We start from the raw sequence: 18,845 nt of genomic DNA on the forward strand, positions 1-18,845 counted from the left end.
ATGAATGAAAAATGTGCAAGTTTTTGGTCTCATTTCTTCTCTTGAGGCACATGGCCAAAACTCTGTCTTCTCCTTATCCTCTCTCTCTCTTTTGAAGTTAGTTTGGTGGGTTAGAAGACCTCTTGAGTTGTTCCCTTTAGTGATTATTTGAGTTGAGCACTTAAAGGCTTTAAGACGCTCAAAAATACAAAAAGGAACCAACATTCCAGGTTTCTTACTTTTGATGGTGGATACTTGGAGAGAAGATCATACACTTTGATCTTTTGCTATCTTCATCAACACCTTAAAACCAAGTGGGTTCAAAGGCTTTAAAGGTTATCTCTAAAACATCCTATGGTTGGTTTTATTTTATTCTAACCTCTATAAATGGATCCATGATGATATGGTTTTGTTATGAACTAAAATAAACTTGTTATTTTTAAAGTCTTCTTTTGCCATTTTTATGGTATATATATGGAATAACCCTTATTGATTTCATAAGCCTTATCTTGCTTTTTTTTTTTCCATTTGTTTCTTGATTTTTAGTTGACAAAAAAATACAATGTTAATGAAATATTTGATTCTTTAAGGTGTTTGTAAAAACACTTTTAAGTGTAGATGAGATTAGATAAGAAAATGTCTATTGACTTAACTAAATAATTTTTGATAAGCTAGTTTTTAATAAGATATTTGCTTCTAACTTTCTTATGTAACAATAATTTCTTATGTTAATATGCTAAACCAAATCACACTTCCTTTCAATCCATGAAAATTGTGATATTTTACTAGACTCATGGTTTCAAGAAAGTATTTTACTTGGTCTTTTTAAAAGTTCAAATAAGGTAAAATACATAAAATACATGAAAACACTTTGTATTTTTCTTCTATCGATCTAGTTATTATTATTATTATTATTATTATTATTATTATTATTATTATTTTGTATTATAATTAAAGCATTATATTGCTTTTCTGGTTTTTTAAAGAAAAAAAACCATCTCTCCTACTTACAGGTCTTGAATTTTCGAAAAAAAAAAAAAATACAAAAGAACACAACATATTTTCAGCAATTAGACCTTGAATTATTATTTCTTTATTTCGATAGTAACTTAATGGCTATAATGATTTAAGGGCTACTAAGGAAATAACTAAATAGGAATATCGCTAAAATGATAAACATACGAGTACATTAGTGTACTTTGCCCCAAAAACTCATGACATTTTATTTTGTGATGATGACAACAAGAATAGTTATATTTCTGAACTTTCCAAGATTAGCAATATTGAAATTTTTATGGAATATACCAAAACACGAAGTGTTGGATATTAAAGAGTTAAAGAAATATATAATTTATTATTATTAATATTATTATTTTTTTTTACATTAAAACACAACCATTTATCTATCATCATCCAAAAAAAAAAAAAAAAAACTCTTATATTTTGTTTATATACAGAAAAACCATTAAATTTTCAGTTATCTTTCAGATTTACCTAAATATACGTTTTTTTTAAAGTTATTAATTTGTTTTCTGACATGACATTTATCTTATTCGTTTTTAGGTTAACAAACAAAAAAACAATATCACTTATTTTTGTTTAAGTAAATGGTCATTGACTAAATTACATATTTCTTCAGTTTTATCTTAGATAAGAGACAACATTATTTATTTTTGTTTTTATGTTAACCTAAAAACCAAAAAGTCTCAAAACAACTGATAATTTCTTTAAAAAACCGTATATTTGGGTTAATGTGAATATGGGTGTTCGTTTGGATAGATCAGTTTGATCCGATCCGATCCGATTAAGTAAATCCAAATAGATTTCGGTTCTTAAAACATGAATCAGAGTAATTCAAATTCGATCCGATTCAACCAAATTACAAATTGGTTGGATCCTTTTTTAAGAGGCGAGACATTTAAAAAATATATAACTTAAATATTAGTCAACTCTAAAAAATTAACTAAAAAAACATTTTAATTACGAATTATAATTTATAAACAACTATTAAGAAAATTTGAATATAGTTTAATATTTTATTCACAACAAAACTTTTAATAAGAAGTACATATTAATATATTATATTGGATAAAAGTTTTTAATAATTAGAAAAAAAAATTTAGTAAATTTATAAAGCTAAATGAGAGAATGGGGATCCGATGATTCAATCCTAAGCTGTCCTTCAATATATATATATAATTTTATGAGACCGTGAGACCAAATCTAAAAATAATTTTAAAATGCAAATTAAATGGAAAAATCCAAAAATTCTTTTTTTAAATATTATTTTCGGAACTTGAATTAACTAAAAAAAATATAAAAAAAATATTAAAAAAATAAAAAAAATATAAAAAATTCCGTTTTTTTTTTTTTTTGAAAAATACGTGAAATATTCTAAATAGAATATTACACTGACATATTGTAAAAAATAATTTTAAAATGAAAAATAAATGGAAAAATCTAAAAATTCTTTTTTTAAATTTTATTTTCGGAACTTGAATTAACTAAAAAAAATAAAAAATAAATAAATAAAATTCTATTTTTTTTGAAAAATACGTGAAATATTCTAAATAGAATATTATACTGTACATATTCTAAAAATAATTTTAAAATGCAAAATAAATGAAAAAATCAAAAAATTCTTTTTTTAAATATTATTTTCGGAACATGAATTAACTAAAAAAAATAAAAAAAATAAAAAAAAATAAAAAAAATAAAAAAATGCGTCTCACGGTCTCACAAAATATAGGTGGTCTCAAATGAACCTAACCCTATATATATATATATATATATATATATATATATATATATATATATATATATAAATATATATATAAATGATTAAAAATATACTAAAAATAAATAATAAGTTGTTTAATTTTTTGGACTATTTTGTTCTTATATAAACAAAAAACAATCCAAAATCCAAAACAATAATTGGGTTTAGTTTAAAACCAATCCAAATATCTGAATATCTGAACCAAATATGTCAAATCAAATTGCCTGATTAGACAATTCGGTTTTAACCAGATAGTGAACAATACTAAATGTAAAAGATAACTAAAAATGTAACACTTTTCTGCATATAAACAGAAGAGTTTTTTGCAAAAATGGTCCCTGTGTTTGGCAAAATTATGCGACTTTGGTCCAAAACGATACTTTGATGCACCACTGGTTCAAAATTGCATTTTTCCATTGTTTTTGGTCCCTCCCATTCACTTCCGTCCATATACTCCGTTACATGCAATAAAGACCGGGGTATTTTCGTCTTTCCACATACAGGGATCTTTTTTGCAACCTTATTTAAAATAAAAGCAGAGCTACATCACTCTTCCTTCTTCAACTTCACGAGCTTCATACTCTTCCTACTCTGTGTTCACAATTTCTTAGAGATCAAAAATTAAAATGGTGATGTGTTTCTGTGGTATGGAAGCGGTGGTTCGCACCTCCTGGACATCAGCAAACCCTGGTCGGAGGTTTCTTTCCTGCCCTCAAAAGGTAAGTGTTTGATTTTGCTATTTTACCCTCATTTTGGAAAATCACCCTCATGTTTAGGGTTTATTTTTTTATGTGAAGGGTTCCAGATGCCGATTCTTAGGATGGATTGATCCTCCCATGTGTGCACGATCTATGTTGATAATACCCGGATTATTGAGGAATATCAACAATGTAAACTATCAAGTGGCAAGATTGAAGATGTGTTTGTTTGCAAGTTGGTTACTATTTGTGGTGGTTTGGGTGCTTTTCATTTAGTAATAAGCAATTAGGGACCCCTGTAGTTGCATGTAATTTTTGGGTGTTTTTTGTCTTATGAAATTGTAACAAGGGAATGTGGTAGTTTTTGGTATTTGATAATGTAATATCAGTTTAGGGTTATTTTGGACAACTTCAGAAATTTGTAACCTTTTCAAGGATATAATGAAAATGTATTGCAGTTATCACCGAATGTTAATGTTTATTTGTTGTTTCAGAAAACAGTTCTTATAACCAAAAATGTGTTCCATAAACATGACAACCAACAGTTGTTATAAACCATAAACATCATTCTTCAACAATGACAAAAGGTTGACATTAGTTTCATGACCAAAAGGGCTAAAAGACCAAAATAAAACCATTACAACAAACTAGTTTTAAACCATTACATCCAAATGCACAAAAGTTGTGCTAAACCAAAAGATAAGTTTTTAAACAAAATACACTAATTCTTGCATTGACTGCTTCCTCCATTCCCTCCTTGACTGCATCATGCATTCCCTCCTTGACTGCTTCCTGCATTCCCTCCTTCATTTCTTCCTGCATTCCCACCTTGACCCTTGCACGTCCTTGAGTTATGACCCCTATTGTTGCATTTCCCACACCTAACACTAACAAACTTTCTGGTAAGTTTTTCAGGTTCACCTGCACCATGATTTTGCATCTGTTTATCATATTTTTCATCTGCACTTTTCTTTCTCTTGGTCTTAGGTCTCCCAGGTTGATTGTGATGTGGTGGTGGTGTTAATTGAAATGGATAGTTACTTTTTGGCCACATGGCTCTACCCTTTATAGGGTCCACAGTGTAAGAGTAAGCTTCATTCCATGTTTGAAGCCAATACACTTTGTTGACATAAGTGTAAAGCTCCCCAACTTTGTCTCCACTATCAGCCATTTCATGTATTGTAGCTATGGCATGCCTGCATGGAATCCCATTCAATTCCCACCTTCTACATGTACATGACATATTTGTCATGTCAACCACATGCTGGTCATGCCAAGGACCATAAACTTCATACTTTGCAGTCCCATTCCATCTAGCTCTATATTGGACTGAAGCTTCCCTATTTCTCTCAAGTAACTTTGATGCTGTTGGAGTGAGTGGACCTGGAGATTTGGACATCACTTTCTTCACATTGCAAATCCTCTTCATAAGGTACTGCCTGATGTACTCAAGACAACTTATGATGGGCTTATTCCTACCATGAATAAGCTTACTGTTGAAAACCTCACATAAATTGTTGAGCAATATATCTGATCCTGCTCTGCCTGTATTAAACAAGAAAATTATATGAACTAAACCATATACAATGAGCACTAGTAAAGCTTCACCTAAGTTAGGGAATGTAACCTGAAAAGTGGCTTCTGGCCCAATGGTGAGGGGGGATTTTCTTCAACCACTCAAAAGCATCCTTATCAAACTTGTTAAGTTCATTCATGTAGTGTTCAAATTCTGGTACTGTGGTTGCTATTGCACACTGCCATAAGTGATCTTTATACTCTTTTGTTTTCCATTTTTTCCTCATGTTCTCATAAATATGTCTTAGACAGAATCGATGCTCAGCCTGTGGGTATAGTTGTGCAATAGCAGGTAAGAGTCCCTGTAAAGGATTATTTCACATAATCATTGCAACAATCATATACAAATAAACTATAGTAATACAAAAAGAAGAAAATAGTACCTTTTGTCTATCACTCATGAAAGTAAAGTTAGAATTTGAGTACAACTCTAAGTCATCTCCCAAGCATTCTAGAAACCATTTCCAGCTACTCATATTTTCAGTCTCAACAATGGCATATGCAAGTGGGTATATGCCGTTGTTTGAATCCAATCCAACTGCTGTGAGTACTTGGCCTGGAAAGGGTCCTTTCATAAAAGCACCATCTAGTCCTAGAATATCTCTTAAACCTGCTTTAAACCCTTTCTTTAATGCCCCTAAGCAAATATACACCCTTTTAAACTGCCTTGTTTCTCTAGTACTGTTAGGCTCATTAACAACCTCAAGCTTCACAGTTGTACCCACATTAGTTGCTTGTAGTTCCATAAGATAATCTCTTAACACCTCGTATTGCTTTGTGTAGTCACCACTCACTTGCTTTGTAGCTGTTGCTTTTGCTCTCTGTACTTTGTGTATGGACACACCAACTTGAAGCCTCTTCTGAACTTGCTCTTGAATGCTTCGAAGGGGTACTGTAGGGTTAGACTCGACCATGTCTAAGATTTCTGCAGATATATACTTCGCAGTGCAAGCCCTAAGTTTTCTAGTTTGAACACAAGTATGTTTGTCCAGTAAAGTTTTCACATACCAATAATCACTATCTTTTGACCGTGAAGTCTGCATTGACCAAGAACAATTTAATTTATTGCCCTTACCTACCCCACTTGCATTTACATTAGGTACATTACCTTTACACACAACCCTAAGCCTTGTTTTGTCGTTTTTCTTGAAGCTAAGATTCCTTCTAGTCTCAATGGCAAGTTTGTTGACTTTGTCCTTAATTTCCTTTTTACTTTTATACTTTTGAACCACTTGAAAAGTAACTGTATGGACTTCACCAAGAGAGCACTTCTTCTCCTTCACCATCTGTTTTAATATTGCTTTCTTTCTTTCATCATCACTATCTTCACCTAATGAGTCCCATTCATCATTATCAATTACTTCAACATCTTCAACATCTTCTGTCAACAACTTCATTTGCAGTCTCAACACCTTTTCCTCTGTCAACATATTCAACATCTAGATCAACATTCATATAGAAATCACTCATGTCCACCTCAATATCACTTACATAGTTTTCTTCATCTTCAAGAAAGTCATTGTCTTCCTCACTCCCTTCACTACCCCCTTCACTACCTCCTTCACCAAGTCCTTTACAAACTCCCTCACTTTCAAATTGAACTTCCCCTAGTCCTGTGCCAAGTTTTGCACCAACACCCATACTCTGATCATTACCATCATTAAAAGTATATTGATCAAAGAAAGGATCACAGTCTTCAAATTGAAATGGTAGGTCATCAAAGGTATCAAATTCTCTTGTATTTACTTCTTGGTCACCAACATTTGCACCTTGATCATGAACTCCTGTATCTTGATCACCAACAGCTGCACCTTGATCACTAACATTTGCTCCTTCATTACCAATTTCAACATGTGTATCTTGACCACTAACAGTTGCACCTTGCTCACTAATATTTGCACCTTCATTACCAATTTCAACATGTGCATCTTGATCACCAACAGTTGCAGTGTGTTCCAAGTTGAAACACAATTTCTTACTACATGATTGAATCCCATCAACTAACCTCAATCTCTTATTTGAATTGTATTCGGGTGTCTCATATCTTACTAAACACAATTCAAGATTTGGGACATCTTGATCACCAACAGTTGCAGTGGGCACATCATCTGCTATTTCCTCAATTATGACCCTAGGTTTAACTCTTGGAGACATAAAGTATGTAAGTAACTTAGTTTCATTATGTTCAGTGTATACCTTGATGATCTTATGATGTTCAATGTACTGTGCAAGACTAAGTACATCAATATCATTCCCTAGAGCTCTAAGACCAAACTCCAAATCTCCATTTGGCAATTGATATTGGTAGTAAATGACTGGTGGTACATCATAACGAAGCTTCAGCATCACCTCGTCCAACTCATGCACAGAGAACTCATCCATGTCTACCAAGTCAATGTGGTCTAATTTTCCTTCAATGTAGCTTATCCCTGGGAATTTTGTGAACCTCCCTCCATGATGGAGCTCAATAGTGAACATCGTGGGATATCCTTCTGTAAAAATCATGAACCAAACCAAAAAAACAATACTTTATATGAATTGTAAAAGATTTTTTTTTTTGTTTCAAAGAAATATGTAAGAAACAGAGTACGTTACCGTAAATTCGGATTGCATCAAAACACTGATTTCTTGGCCTGATTTCCCACATTTGGACCATACTCGTGGATTCAAACTTACGATTGCGGTTGATGATCAAATGCAAGATTTCAATGAATGATTAGGGTTTTCGATCAACAAGTTGGGTTTGGTGCGTAGAGTAGAGTGAAGGGTCATTAACTGTGTATATCATTCAATATGGCGGTAATCGATGATATGGAGGTGGAAAGACGAAAATACCCTGGTCTTTATTGCATGTAACGGAGTATATGGACGGAAGTGAATGGGAGGGACCAAAAACAATGGAAAAATGCAATTTTGAACCAGTGGTGCATCAAAGTATCGTTTTGGACCAAAGTCGCATAATTTTGCCAAACATAGGGACCATTTTTGCAATTTTGTCTAAACAGAATATAAAAGTTTTCCTAAATGTTGGTAGATAAATGGTTTCTTCATTCAAATGTTTAGTGGTTTATTTTGAATTATAATAAAGTTCTAAAAAAAAATCTTGCACATACCATAAGTTAGTTTACTTTTTAATTTTTTTTTTATAGATTATCATGTTTTATTAATTAAAAATAGCTTATAAGCTAGTTTTTTTAATTGTTTTTGCTAACATTTCAATAAATTTGTCTGAGTTTTTTAATTATCCAAAATGTATCATTTGCTATTTATATAAAAACTTAATATTCTACATATCTTTTTATGTCAAATTACATATTTAGCTAATTATTAGTTAGTTTTATCCAATATTATTTTTTATCGATTAATAATTAATATTTTTTAAACCATTATCTTCAATTGGTCCCTCAAACATAATCTTAATTATTCACTTTTTTATATGTAATAACAAAATACATAAAATCATAACAAACCATAACAAACCTGTATATTTATCATTTTGTTGATTTGACTACTAAACATATATTGGTTTACCTCTAAACTATTTTTATAGGGAACTGATTCGTACACAATATTTTTTTTCCGTACACAACAATTTGTGCTTTAAAAAGTTGTATTGTACAACTCTATAATACATAAATTGTTGTGTATGGCAAAAAACTGTTGTGTACGAATCACTTCCCATTTTTATATATCATATAATCATAAAAAATCATAATTGAATGGCTAAAACCGATTAAGTTCTCTATATATGTTCGTGTTATGATTAAATATGATGGCCTATGAAGTAACTCCTTTAGGAACATGATCTATCATCATTATTGTTATAACTAAATACGAGTGTCCACTTGAACATCACACAAGATAAGTCCAACATAAAGAAGTATAGTATTTACTATATCCATGTGGTCCGACTCTTCGATGTTGCAATCCTCGGACCCTAGGTCTTTTTCTTTCCTTTATAGCTGCAACCGACGTTAAATATTTTTATATATCATTATATTGTTTTTTAAATCCAAGAGTAAGTCATGGATTCATACATATTGACAATATAAAAATGATTTAACAACATAATAAAAGGTTAATTTGAACAATCTACTTAATACTCATAAAAGTCTAGAGAATGAGTACAGATTCTATCTCATCAACATCTCTTTGAATAGGGTTGTATCAAGAACAAAATATAACTTGGGTCCATAATATATACTAAAGTTAATATGATACAATGACAATAAATAAAACAAAATTTGAATGATCTAACTATTTTTTTGAGTTTTTTCCTTTTTTTTTTTATAAATATAACCAAGTTTTTTTTTTTGGAAAACTGACCTTTGCTCCGGGATGGGTCATTCCAAAACCGAAAAACGTAGCCCAATGGTGTGTGTGTGTGTGTCTATATATATATATATATATATATATATATATATATATATATATATATATGGGTCCCACACACAAAAAATCCGTTCCGAAATTAGCATATCTAAAGCATGGTCTACCCGCATTTCGCACCAAAGTTTGAGCATGAATTCCTCAAACCAAGTAAGCTCTACAATTTAAGTTATTTTGCATTTGATTTTCTAAAACAATTTACGTATTCCATAATTGTCTGGAATACATCCGGATTATCCTTTTTTTCTAGTTGTACTTGTATGAATGTCATGTAAGTATACTTTGTAATGTGTTTCTGATCGGTCGTTTTAGTCTGCAATTAGGTATTGTAGGAGTTCTAGAATAGTAATGTAAGTCAAGAACACGATGGATGTGGTCTAGAACCGGATGATCTATTCGAGAATGATCATCCAGAATAACTATAATATATACTTTTTTTTCTAAGCATTGTTTAATAATTCATGTTAGTCCAAAGATGAGTAAATGTGGATATTGTTAAAAAAAATCGGTTTTACGGATGACGAAGTTTTATTCCATTTATAGGAGCTTTCGGAATTGCGTTCGATAAATGTAAAATTGAAAAACAATAATTTTATAATTACAATTTATTTTTACGGTAATATATTAAAATGTTTTTGATGCATACAAGTATTTTTGTTGGAACGTTGATACATAACTAATGGAATCCTCCCGCATCAAGTTGACCGTCAGACTGGAGCTTCGTAACATGTTGACGAAGACCTCCGAACTGAGTCTAGTTAAATACGATACGGGGAGATATGGGATACAACTAATGTCGATAAGGAAGGGAGGGAAGGCATGTTTTCAAAGATAAAAAACGAAGATGCTGAGTTTCAAAATAAGATAAAAAAAAAAACCAATAAAGGAACCCAAAAAAAAAAAAAAAAAAAAAAAAAAAAAAAAAAAAAACCAGAAAGGGTGTTAAAAATTAAATTGAAAGTAGATAGGATTCCGAAAGATGACACTTGAGCAAATGCAAACAAACCTATTATGATAAACTAGTTGCAATTATGTGTTTTTTTGTTTGTTATTATTAAATACTTTTATGCACATTGGTTTTTAAATAGTATATTAATATAATTTAGGTATATTCTATTTTCAGTCTCCAACATCTAGTGATTCGAAACGATGATGATGAGTTGTCTATAGAGTATGTCATACCACGTCTTGAAGACGAGCAATGACGTATCGTTGATAGGATTGCATTAGAAATGATTCGTGATTATCAACGTGCTAAACAACGAATGGTAATACTGGAAATCCGATTACCGCTTTCACCGATTGAGGACCATAGGAAAACAATAACATTGAATAACATGCAAATGCTTTTCATTACCATGTCTGAAGATATACGATAATTTGTGAACACAATGGATATCATCGAAGAAACACGTAAGACAACCCCAACAATAGAAGATCGAGTCGAATTGATTGATAATGGTTTCAAACTAATTGAGACCTACATGAAACTGTTTGAAAATCATGTAGACATAGCTAGTTTGCATCGGATGTAGTTTCCCAGTTATTGGCCATAAATGTAATGCAACTTCTGGTTCCTGGTACAAATTTAATTATAATTTATTCACTTTTGTAGAGCTACTCGACGAGTTGGGAGCCCCAGACTCGTCGAATAGAAACCAGAATGGTCGCGAGATTTTAAGTCACCTACTCGACGAGTAAAGCTGTCAGGATGAAACTCTAAGGCCTCATTCCCGAGTTTTAGCAAAGAAAAAGAAAAGAAGAGAAAATAAAGGAAAATAAATTTATCTTTCGTGTTCCCGAGTCGGAGAGAAGTGAAATGAAAGTTAAACATTTTGTTCTCTCTCTCTCTCTCTCTAAATCCGTCCAAATCGAAAGGAAAGTTAGGGGGAAAGTGATCATTCCATTTCCTTCCACTTCCTCCCACTTATTTCCTTTAATGAAACCTACGAACACTAATTTCTTTTATTTTCCTCACTTTCATCAATTTATTTTCCTTTCTCTCATTAAGTTGAACTCGGGAACGTGGTGTAATTTCGGGGTTTTACACCTATTTAAGCATCCTAATCCCCACTTGTTGGCCTCATTTCCAACCTCCAAGTCCCAAACCCTAGTTTCATAAACCCTAATGCATATGTGAGCTTGTGAGCCATTGTTTAGTGATCTTTGTGTGTCTGTAACAACCCAATTTTCAAGGCCTAAAATTTCATTTTTAATTATGAGATTCATAACATAATTTACCAAACATTGTCAATGCCATATCAATTTAAAAAAAAGAAAATAAACATAACAACATGTCTGAAAACCATATCATCAAAAGTAATAAAAATCATAGTACGGTCCCAAAAATCTCCATACGGAAACCATATGTGTGTGATGCGTTGCTACACCGTCGGCTCCTTCCCCTTAGACGAAGAGGTACCTGAAACCAAAACTGAAACTGTAAGCACAAAGCTTAGTGAGTTCCCCCATCATACCCATACCAAATAATGCATAATCATCGGTATCTTTCAACCGGTAACTGGGAACTACCCTCCGCTTCAGTATCTTTCAACCGGTAACTAGTAGCTACCCTCCCATTCGGTATCTTTCAACTGGTAACTGGGAACTACCTTCCCATTCGGTATCTTTTAATCGGTAACTGGGAGCTAACCTCCCATTCGGTATATTTCAACCGGTATCCGGGGACTATTCCACCCCTGCTATTACTAATACATATCAAGCGCAACAAGCATATCAGATACAATCATCACATCAAGCATAGTAATCATATCGCACATCAATCCCAGATTATTATCACAAAGACAACCATTTACGCAGCGCCTTTGCTGGTGGTTCGACATTGTGGCCGTAAACCCACCCATACTAAAAGGAAATTCACCTCTAAGTCGTGTAGTGTTTGAACTGTCCTCGGTGTGAGAGTCGGCTCTCCTCGACTCCTCTTGCTAAGTTATCAATTTGTACTCACGACCCCTACAAGGGTCAGCTTGAATCCAAGTCAAAGTCAAGGTCAAACCTTGGTCAGGTCAACTCTTTGGTTGACCAGACTTGCCGAGTTGGTCCGCCAAATCGGACATTTACTGTTCGGAATGACTACCCATAGTGTCAGGAATATATGAATTTTACTTTTGGGAAATGACTACACATATTTCAGGAATCTATGACAATTACGTACAAAAGTAATGTTCGGAACAATTGTTCGAAATAGATGGTTCAAAATATGGATCCGGAATGAGGGTCCGAAATACTGTCAGGAATTTATGACATTTACTATTCAGAATAACTATACATGTGTCAGGAATCAATGAATTTTAATGTTCGGAATGGCTACACATATGTCAGGAATATAGGACAGTTACTGTTCCGAAATTAAGGTCTGAAATATCAAATTCGAAATGTCGCTCCGGAATGTGTTTCCAGAATAGTGTCAGGAACCATAACCCTAGTAAATGTCATTATATAAAGGAATTCAAGCATCCAAACTCTTTACCTTGTTAAATTTACTACTAAAAATCCATTTCTCATAATCCAAAGAAATGACATACTGCAATTATGGCTCTGAGGGTATTATAAGGACATCAACGACTAGAAATAACCTTGGAAGACTTTTTAATGTTTGTCCTAAAGAGGTATGTGGGTTATCCTTTTATTATTTATTCTTAGATTAATATTAACTAACACAATATACGTCATGTGTTTGATCTTAAATTTTCAGTAACCATAGTTTAAGTTTATATGTTGGATTGACAAAACAAAAGACAATAATTTGTTGATAGTTAGTAACTTATTTCAATCGAAGAAGAAACTTGAAACCCAAAATATGCACTTGAAGATAGCGTTAATTTGTAGTTAGATTTTCTTTTTTGGAATCTTTGTGTACAAGTTTTAAGTTTTATGTTCATCAACTAAGTTTTCCTTTTGTAACGCTTATTAATATTTTTAATAGGTAATGTTTGGTTGTTTGTTAGTATTACTATGGTACTTGTAAATTATATTTTTTCTATCTATGTAATATATAACAAATATTAGAGCAATAATAATATTTTTCATTACACACTAGAAATCAATTACAAACATAATTAATTACAATTACATTGGCAATAAAACTACAATCAAAGGGTCTAATCTTTCCCATTTTGATGGAGGGGGGAAGAGGGTGCACGGTTTGTGTCTGGTAGGCAGTATAAAACACATCAGCCCGGTGACATATCTGAACCATATCGGGTAATTCATGGATGTTAAAATGACGTGGTGCCGCAATAGCATGACCACAAGCTATAAAAAGATTGCGCCATTTCCCACATGAGCATGTACAACAGTTCATATCAACAACACAAGTTTTTTTTAAAATAAAAACTCAATAAATGTCGGACGAGAGTAGAGACGGGATCTCTGGCGAGGTCTTTGTTGCTTGCCACCGAATAGACTTTTGCATCGTTTTATGAAACACCATTTCAACATACAAAGTGAGTAAGGTAGTCAAACTCACTGCAAAGTAAATATGATCAAATAAGGTCCTTGTACAAGTATTTAAATAAATTAATATTTCACCCGGTATTTTAACTGCCATTAATTTGCGTTCATCAAAAGTCCGTTGAATGTAGTCATAAATTGCCTTGGTAAATATTATTATCGGTACATTGCGTTGATTTACCAATCATACAAAAAAATTGGAGAACATCATTGTTGACCACATTCCAAAAGATATTAGAGAAATATGATCTTGCCAATTTCTCATTACCGATGTTGGCAAGCATTTCACGAGCATCAGGGTCAGCTGACAGAAGTTTTCTTCAAAACCAGACACAATATATGAGTTGGATGTTATCAAGAGAAAAAATTGTAATGTTATGCCAGAGACGTCTCTTGTGTGCATATACTTGAACACACTTTTAGAAGTATACCCATGATAAGAATTAGGGAATAAATGCTATATGCAAGAACTAATGACATCGTCCATATTTATCATGAACGATACTTCCCTACCATGTCTCAGAGCTTCTCTTAACCTTATAACGAACCATGTACAATAGTAGAGATTATTTTCCACGGCTAGACCAAATGCTATGTGGATGATCTTGTTGTTCCCATTGATAGCAACCGCTACAAACATTGTTTTAAGTACTTCTCTCTAAGAGGGACACTACCTATGAAGATGATAGACAAAAAGCAGTCTGTGAATGCATGGACCTGTATTTTTTTAGGAATAAAAGCGAATTTATTTAGATGTAAAACATTATATATTTTAAAGAAACAATAGAAAAGTGCAAAAAAACAAACATACCACCCATCCAATAGCCACAAAACAAGTTTCGAAACGATCCATCAAATCAGTTTTGATGTGAGTGTAAGTATGTGAGTTAATTTGCCTAAGGTGGTGAAGGTAAAAAGACAGGTTCTTAAAGGTTTCTTCATGCTGACTCTCTAAGAAACTCATTTTGAAACACTTTTATAAGAGATAATTTTGAATTACTTGGTTGAATGTAAGGTTCTAAGTACATATGGACACACACATACACATACACACACAATATACGTGAATGTGTGGCTTTTATGTACATAAGCTTAGGTATAAACTTTTTAAATGACTTAGTTTTAAACAAAACAAATCCAAATTTATTTTCTTTAAATTTTGTTTTAATAGAATACCATTGAATTGAGTTCAATTATGGAATGACAACGATCAATTATATATCTTTTTATTGTAAAAAGCATCGAAGTTTATTGAAAAAGTAAAAAACCAATATTTTTTTAATGAATATAACTCAAATGTTTGGTCATTCAATTAAAAAATTATATCCAATGATTTGTGAATACCTCGATTGAGTTTGTATGTTATTCTTTTATTTTTATTCTATTACTTTTCCTTTAAAATTTGTTAAAATTTAGTAGGGTTGAATAATGTTCATGACTTTTAATGCTTTAAGTTCTTAGACATATTGAAGAAAAAGAACATAAATTCGATCGGTTTAGTAGTCACGTGATTAAGGAAGAAACGTACAGAAAAATATCATGATTAGCTTGAATATATATGGATTAAAACTACATAGTTTAAAAGGTTCTATATATAAGCTTGGATACATAACAATCACATATTTTCTAACCATATATATATATATATATATATATATATATATATATATATATATATATATATATATATATATATATATATATATATATATATATATATATATATATATATAGGAGACAAAAAAAAGACTGAGGTTATACTTCGGAGTAGGAACTCCGGAATAGGTACTTCGAAACAGAGACCACAACTCTGGAATGCTATGTTCCGGAGCAAGTGGTCATTTTACCAAAAAAATGTTGGTTACTTTTTTTAAAATGATCGTTTATAAGGGTTAGATTACTCAATTTCCCATATAGAAATGATTTAACAACGTGATAAAAGGTCATTTTAAGCTATCTACTTAGCCTTACTAAAAGTCTAGAGAACGAGTTGAATGTGTACTCATTGAGTACACATTCTATCTCATCAACACTTCTTACAGTAGTGTTTGATCAAGAACGAAATATAACTCGGGTTCATGATGTATAAAAGAGTTAATAAGATAAAATGACAATCAATAAAACAAAATTTGCGCTTTAGGTCAGTAATCGTTTGAATGTATTCAATAGGTTACTAAACTTTTTTCTAGTTCCCGTTACACTATTACAGTGCATTACAATCGGATAATTATGTAATATTGGATGCCACAGTGTCCACATTTGGTAAACCTAAATGAATAATTTCTTTTATATCGAATCTTACAGTAGACACCATGTATGATTCTATATTAGTTTAGCTGGTTGAAATCTATCCCAATGAAAGATAATAATAATAATAATAATAATAAAATTGTGACTTGTTGTAAGCAAACTGTGTATAATTGATTGTCATTTATGACATTAACCCTACCTAAGTGCCACTATGAGGTATTTCAGTAAAACATAGTGTCAAAAAGGGTTATATCATCAACATCGCCTGTTTTAGTAAAATATAAGGTAGAACGTACTTTCAAAGGGGTCCAATTGTGGATGCACCCTAGATCCTCCCTTGAGTGTAAAGTAATATCGCATGGCCCATGTTTTGTCAAATTTGTTACATGCACATCAATCACATTTATGGTGTATTTATTGCAAGATTGCATGGTCAGAAGAGTGTGTCTCGTTGTATCTCAACTCACCAAGCATACCAACCACCTCAACATGTATGTATCTATGTATAACACAATAACGCTTATACATTGATAATAAAAAATATATCGCATTCTTTAACAACAAATTTGGAAATATTACATGTTCCACCATTTGAGGTTTGTGTTTATGTTTCTTTTTATATAAACATAATAGATTCATGAGTTTTAATAACTTTAAAAACGTTTAAAAATCCCAATAATAACAACAAAACATCAATTTCTAATACGAATAATCTCAAAGGTCTACAGGATTAAGTTGAAAAAAAAATAATAATAATCTCCGATTAAACATATACTTACTAAAAGAATTCAAACTCAAATCCAATCCACCAGTTCTATAGCAGGCCTAGCCTGCATATTGTATGCTCTTCGGCCCACTAACTGCTTAGTTTTATACTTTTATTTAATATCAGCCCAAATTAACTTAATTTTTTTATTAGGCCCAATGCCCCAACCAAATATTAAATATCCAAGACCCGACCTGGTCAGTTCATTCTATGTTTCCACAATAGTGCAATTATCATGTTGTAGCAAATGTAGGTTAGAATATTACAGATTTCATTACAGATTAGTTTGTAATTTTGTTGTTTAATAAAAGGTAATTAATTACACGTGTTATTTTGTAAGCAAATCACAACAAATAGCCAAAACATTAAATATAGGGTAAAACTTTTTTTTTTTATAGGAGATACCACGTGTGATTTTTGTTAATATGCAACGCTATACATGGATGATTCCTTCAAATGTCTATTGTTATTTTGCACACATTTTTTATTTAAACTGATTAAATACAAGAAATAAAAACGTATTTAGATTTTATTTTTGTACTGTTGCATCCAACTTTCATTTTTTTTGCTATTATTATATGATTTTAGGTTCGGTTCTTTTCTTAGTAAGACAATGTATTTGAAAATTTTATCCGGTTATAGCTTTGTATTTTTATTTTAATTTATCATATTTAGACATTATAATTGATAAATATACCCATTTATAGCGGGCTTTTTTTTGTATTTAAAGGAGATTGCTATACTCTCTTAGATTGTTTTAAATAAAGTGTTGTAATACGAACAAATGAAAATAGACTATCATAATAAATAAATCAATGGTACTAGGTTTGTATTCATTGCATTTAACACTATTTAAATTTCCACTAGTACATTCAATTTTCTATTAAAGTCATTGTACTTCAAAACTTTTATTGAATTACATTGTATTTTTAGTTTTTTTTCCCTTATCTTGGAAAATCAACCCCATTATAATTTATAGTAATAAAAATAGCTTTGTATTTGTATGACATCACCATAATTTGGTAGATCGTTCTAAATATAGTGTTGTAATGTAAAGAAATAAGAGTATAATGTTATAATAAATTATTTAGTAAAAGTATGTTGCTATTTTTTTATTCTATTTAAATGCAAGTTGAGGTGTGTTAAAGATCTCACTAAAGCTATCTCATGAAGAAAAGCCCAAAATTTTGAGTTACTAAAATCCCAATTATAGGAATAATGTATACTACCAAAATTTCTGGTTAATTGCAAGAAATATCAAGATACCTTACCAAAATCCCTAATTATAGCAACATATTTTAAATTTTACTCATAAAATAACATAGTTTCAATTTCTTCACAACTATAACAACCAATAAAATGTTGCAATAATTGAAAATTTAGGTAAAGTATATTGGTATTATATATTGGAAATAGGTTCCTATTATGAGTAAAATTTAAAGTATGTTGCGATAATTGGGAAAAAGTTGAATTTTGGTTGTTTGTTATTAGTAAAAATTAAAGTAAATTGCTATAATCAATAATTTTGAGCAAGTACCCCTTTAGCATATTACTATAATGCCCAAAAGATTTTGTTGACACGTTGTCTTGTCTGTAAAATAATAATAGTCGTACGATCAAAAAGATTTTGCAAAATAGTATTGGGTTTACACAAACATTTTTTTTTTGTAAAGTCACAAATAATGTCTTTTATCTCCTCCTTCTAAACATTAATGAACACACATGCGTATAAGAAGCATGCTTGGAAAAGATACTGGACTCAAATTTATCTCTTTTTTTGCTTATTTTCGGAAACGAACATAGCTTTCATTTCTTCTATTGATTTGTTTATTATAGCATCCTAGATTAGACCATTGTACTTCCGTAAAAACTAAATATTATAAAGTTTGCAATAATAATAAAGAAAGTAACATCATGCTTGGAAAATGGAAAGAGG

The 18,845-nt window shown here is 31.2% G+C and overlaps 1 protein-coding gene and 1 long non-coding RNA gene across 2 annotated transcripts; one reads left to right on the top strand and one right to left on the bottom strand.

Annotated features, from left to right (window-relative positions):
- LOC145004111 (uncharacterized) lies at positions 1 to 3,925 on the top strand. Its single transcript, XR_013662272.1, has 3 exons — positions 1 to 314; positions 3,262 to 3,477; positions 3,556 to 3,925. It is a non-coding gene; the product is annotated as an uncharacterized LOC145004111 (long non-coding RNA).
- Positions 3,926 to 4,048: 123 nt separating this feature from the next.
- LOC145006283 (uncharacterized) lies at positions 4,049 to 5,306 on the bottom strand. The gene is made up of 2 exons (XM_078965375.1): positions 5,084 to 5,306; positions 4,049 to 5,001 (listed from the first exon to the last, which is right to left on the bottom strand). The coding sequence occupies exons 1-2, from the start codon at positions 5,256 to 5,258 to the stop codon at positions 4,223 to 4,225; spliced, it is 954 nt and encodes a 317-aa protein (XP_078821501.1). The 5' UTR covers positions 5,259 to 5,306; the 3' UTR covers positions 4,049 to 4,222.
- Positions 5,307 to 18,845: the final 13,539 nt, after the last annotated feature.

The sequence above is a fragment of the Lactuca saligna genome, chromosome 7 (assembly GCF_052625555.1).
Source record: "Lactuca saligna cultivar CGN05327 chromosome 7, ASM5262555v1, whole genome shotgun sequence".
NCBI lineage: Eukaryota > Viridiplantae > Streptophyta > Magnoliopsida > Asterales > Asteraceae > Lactuca > Lactuca saligna.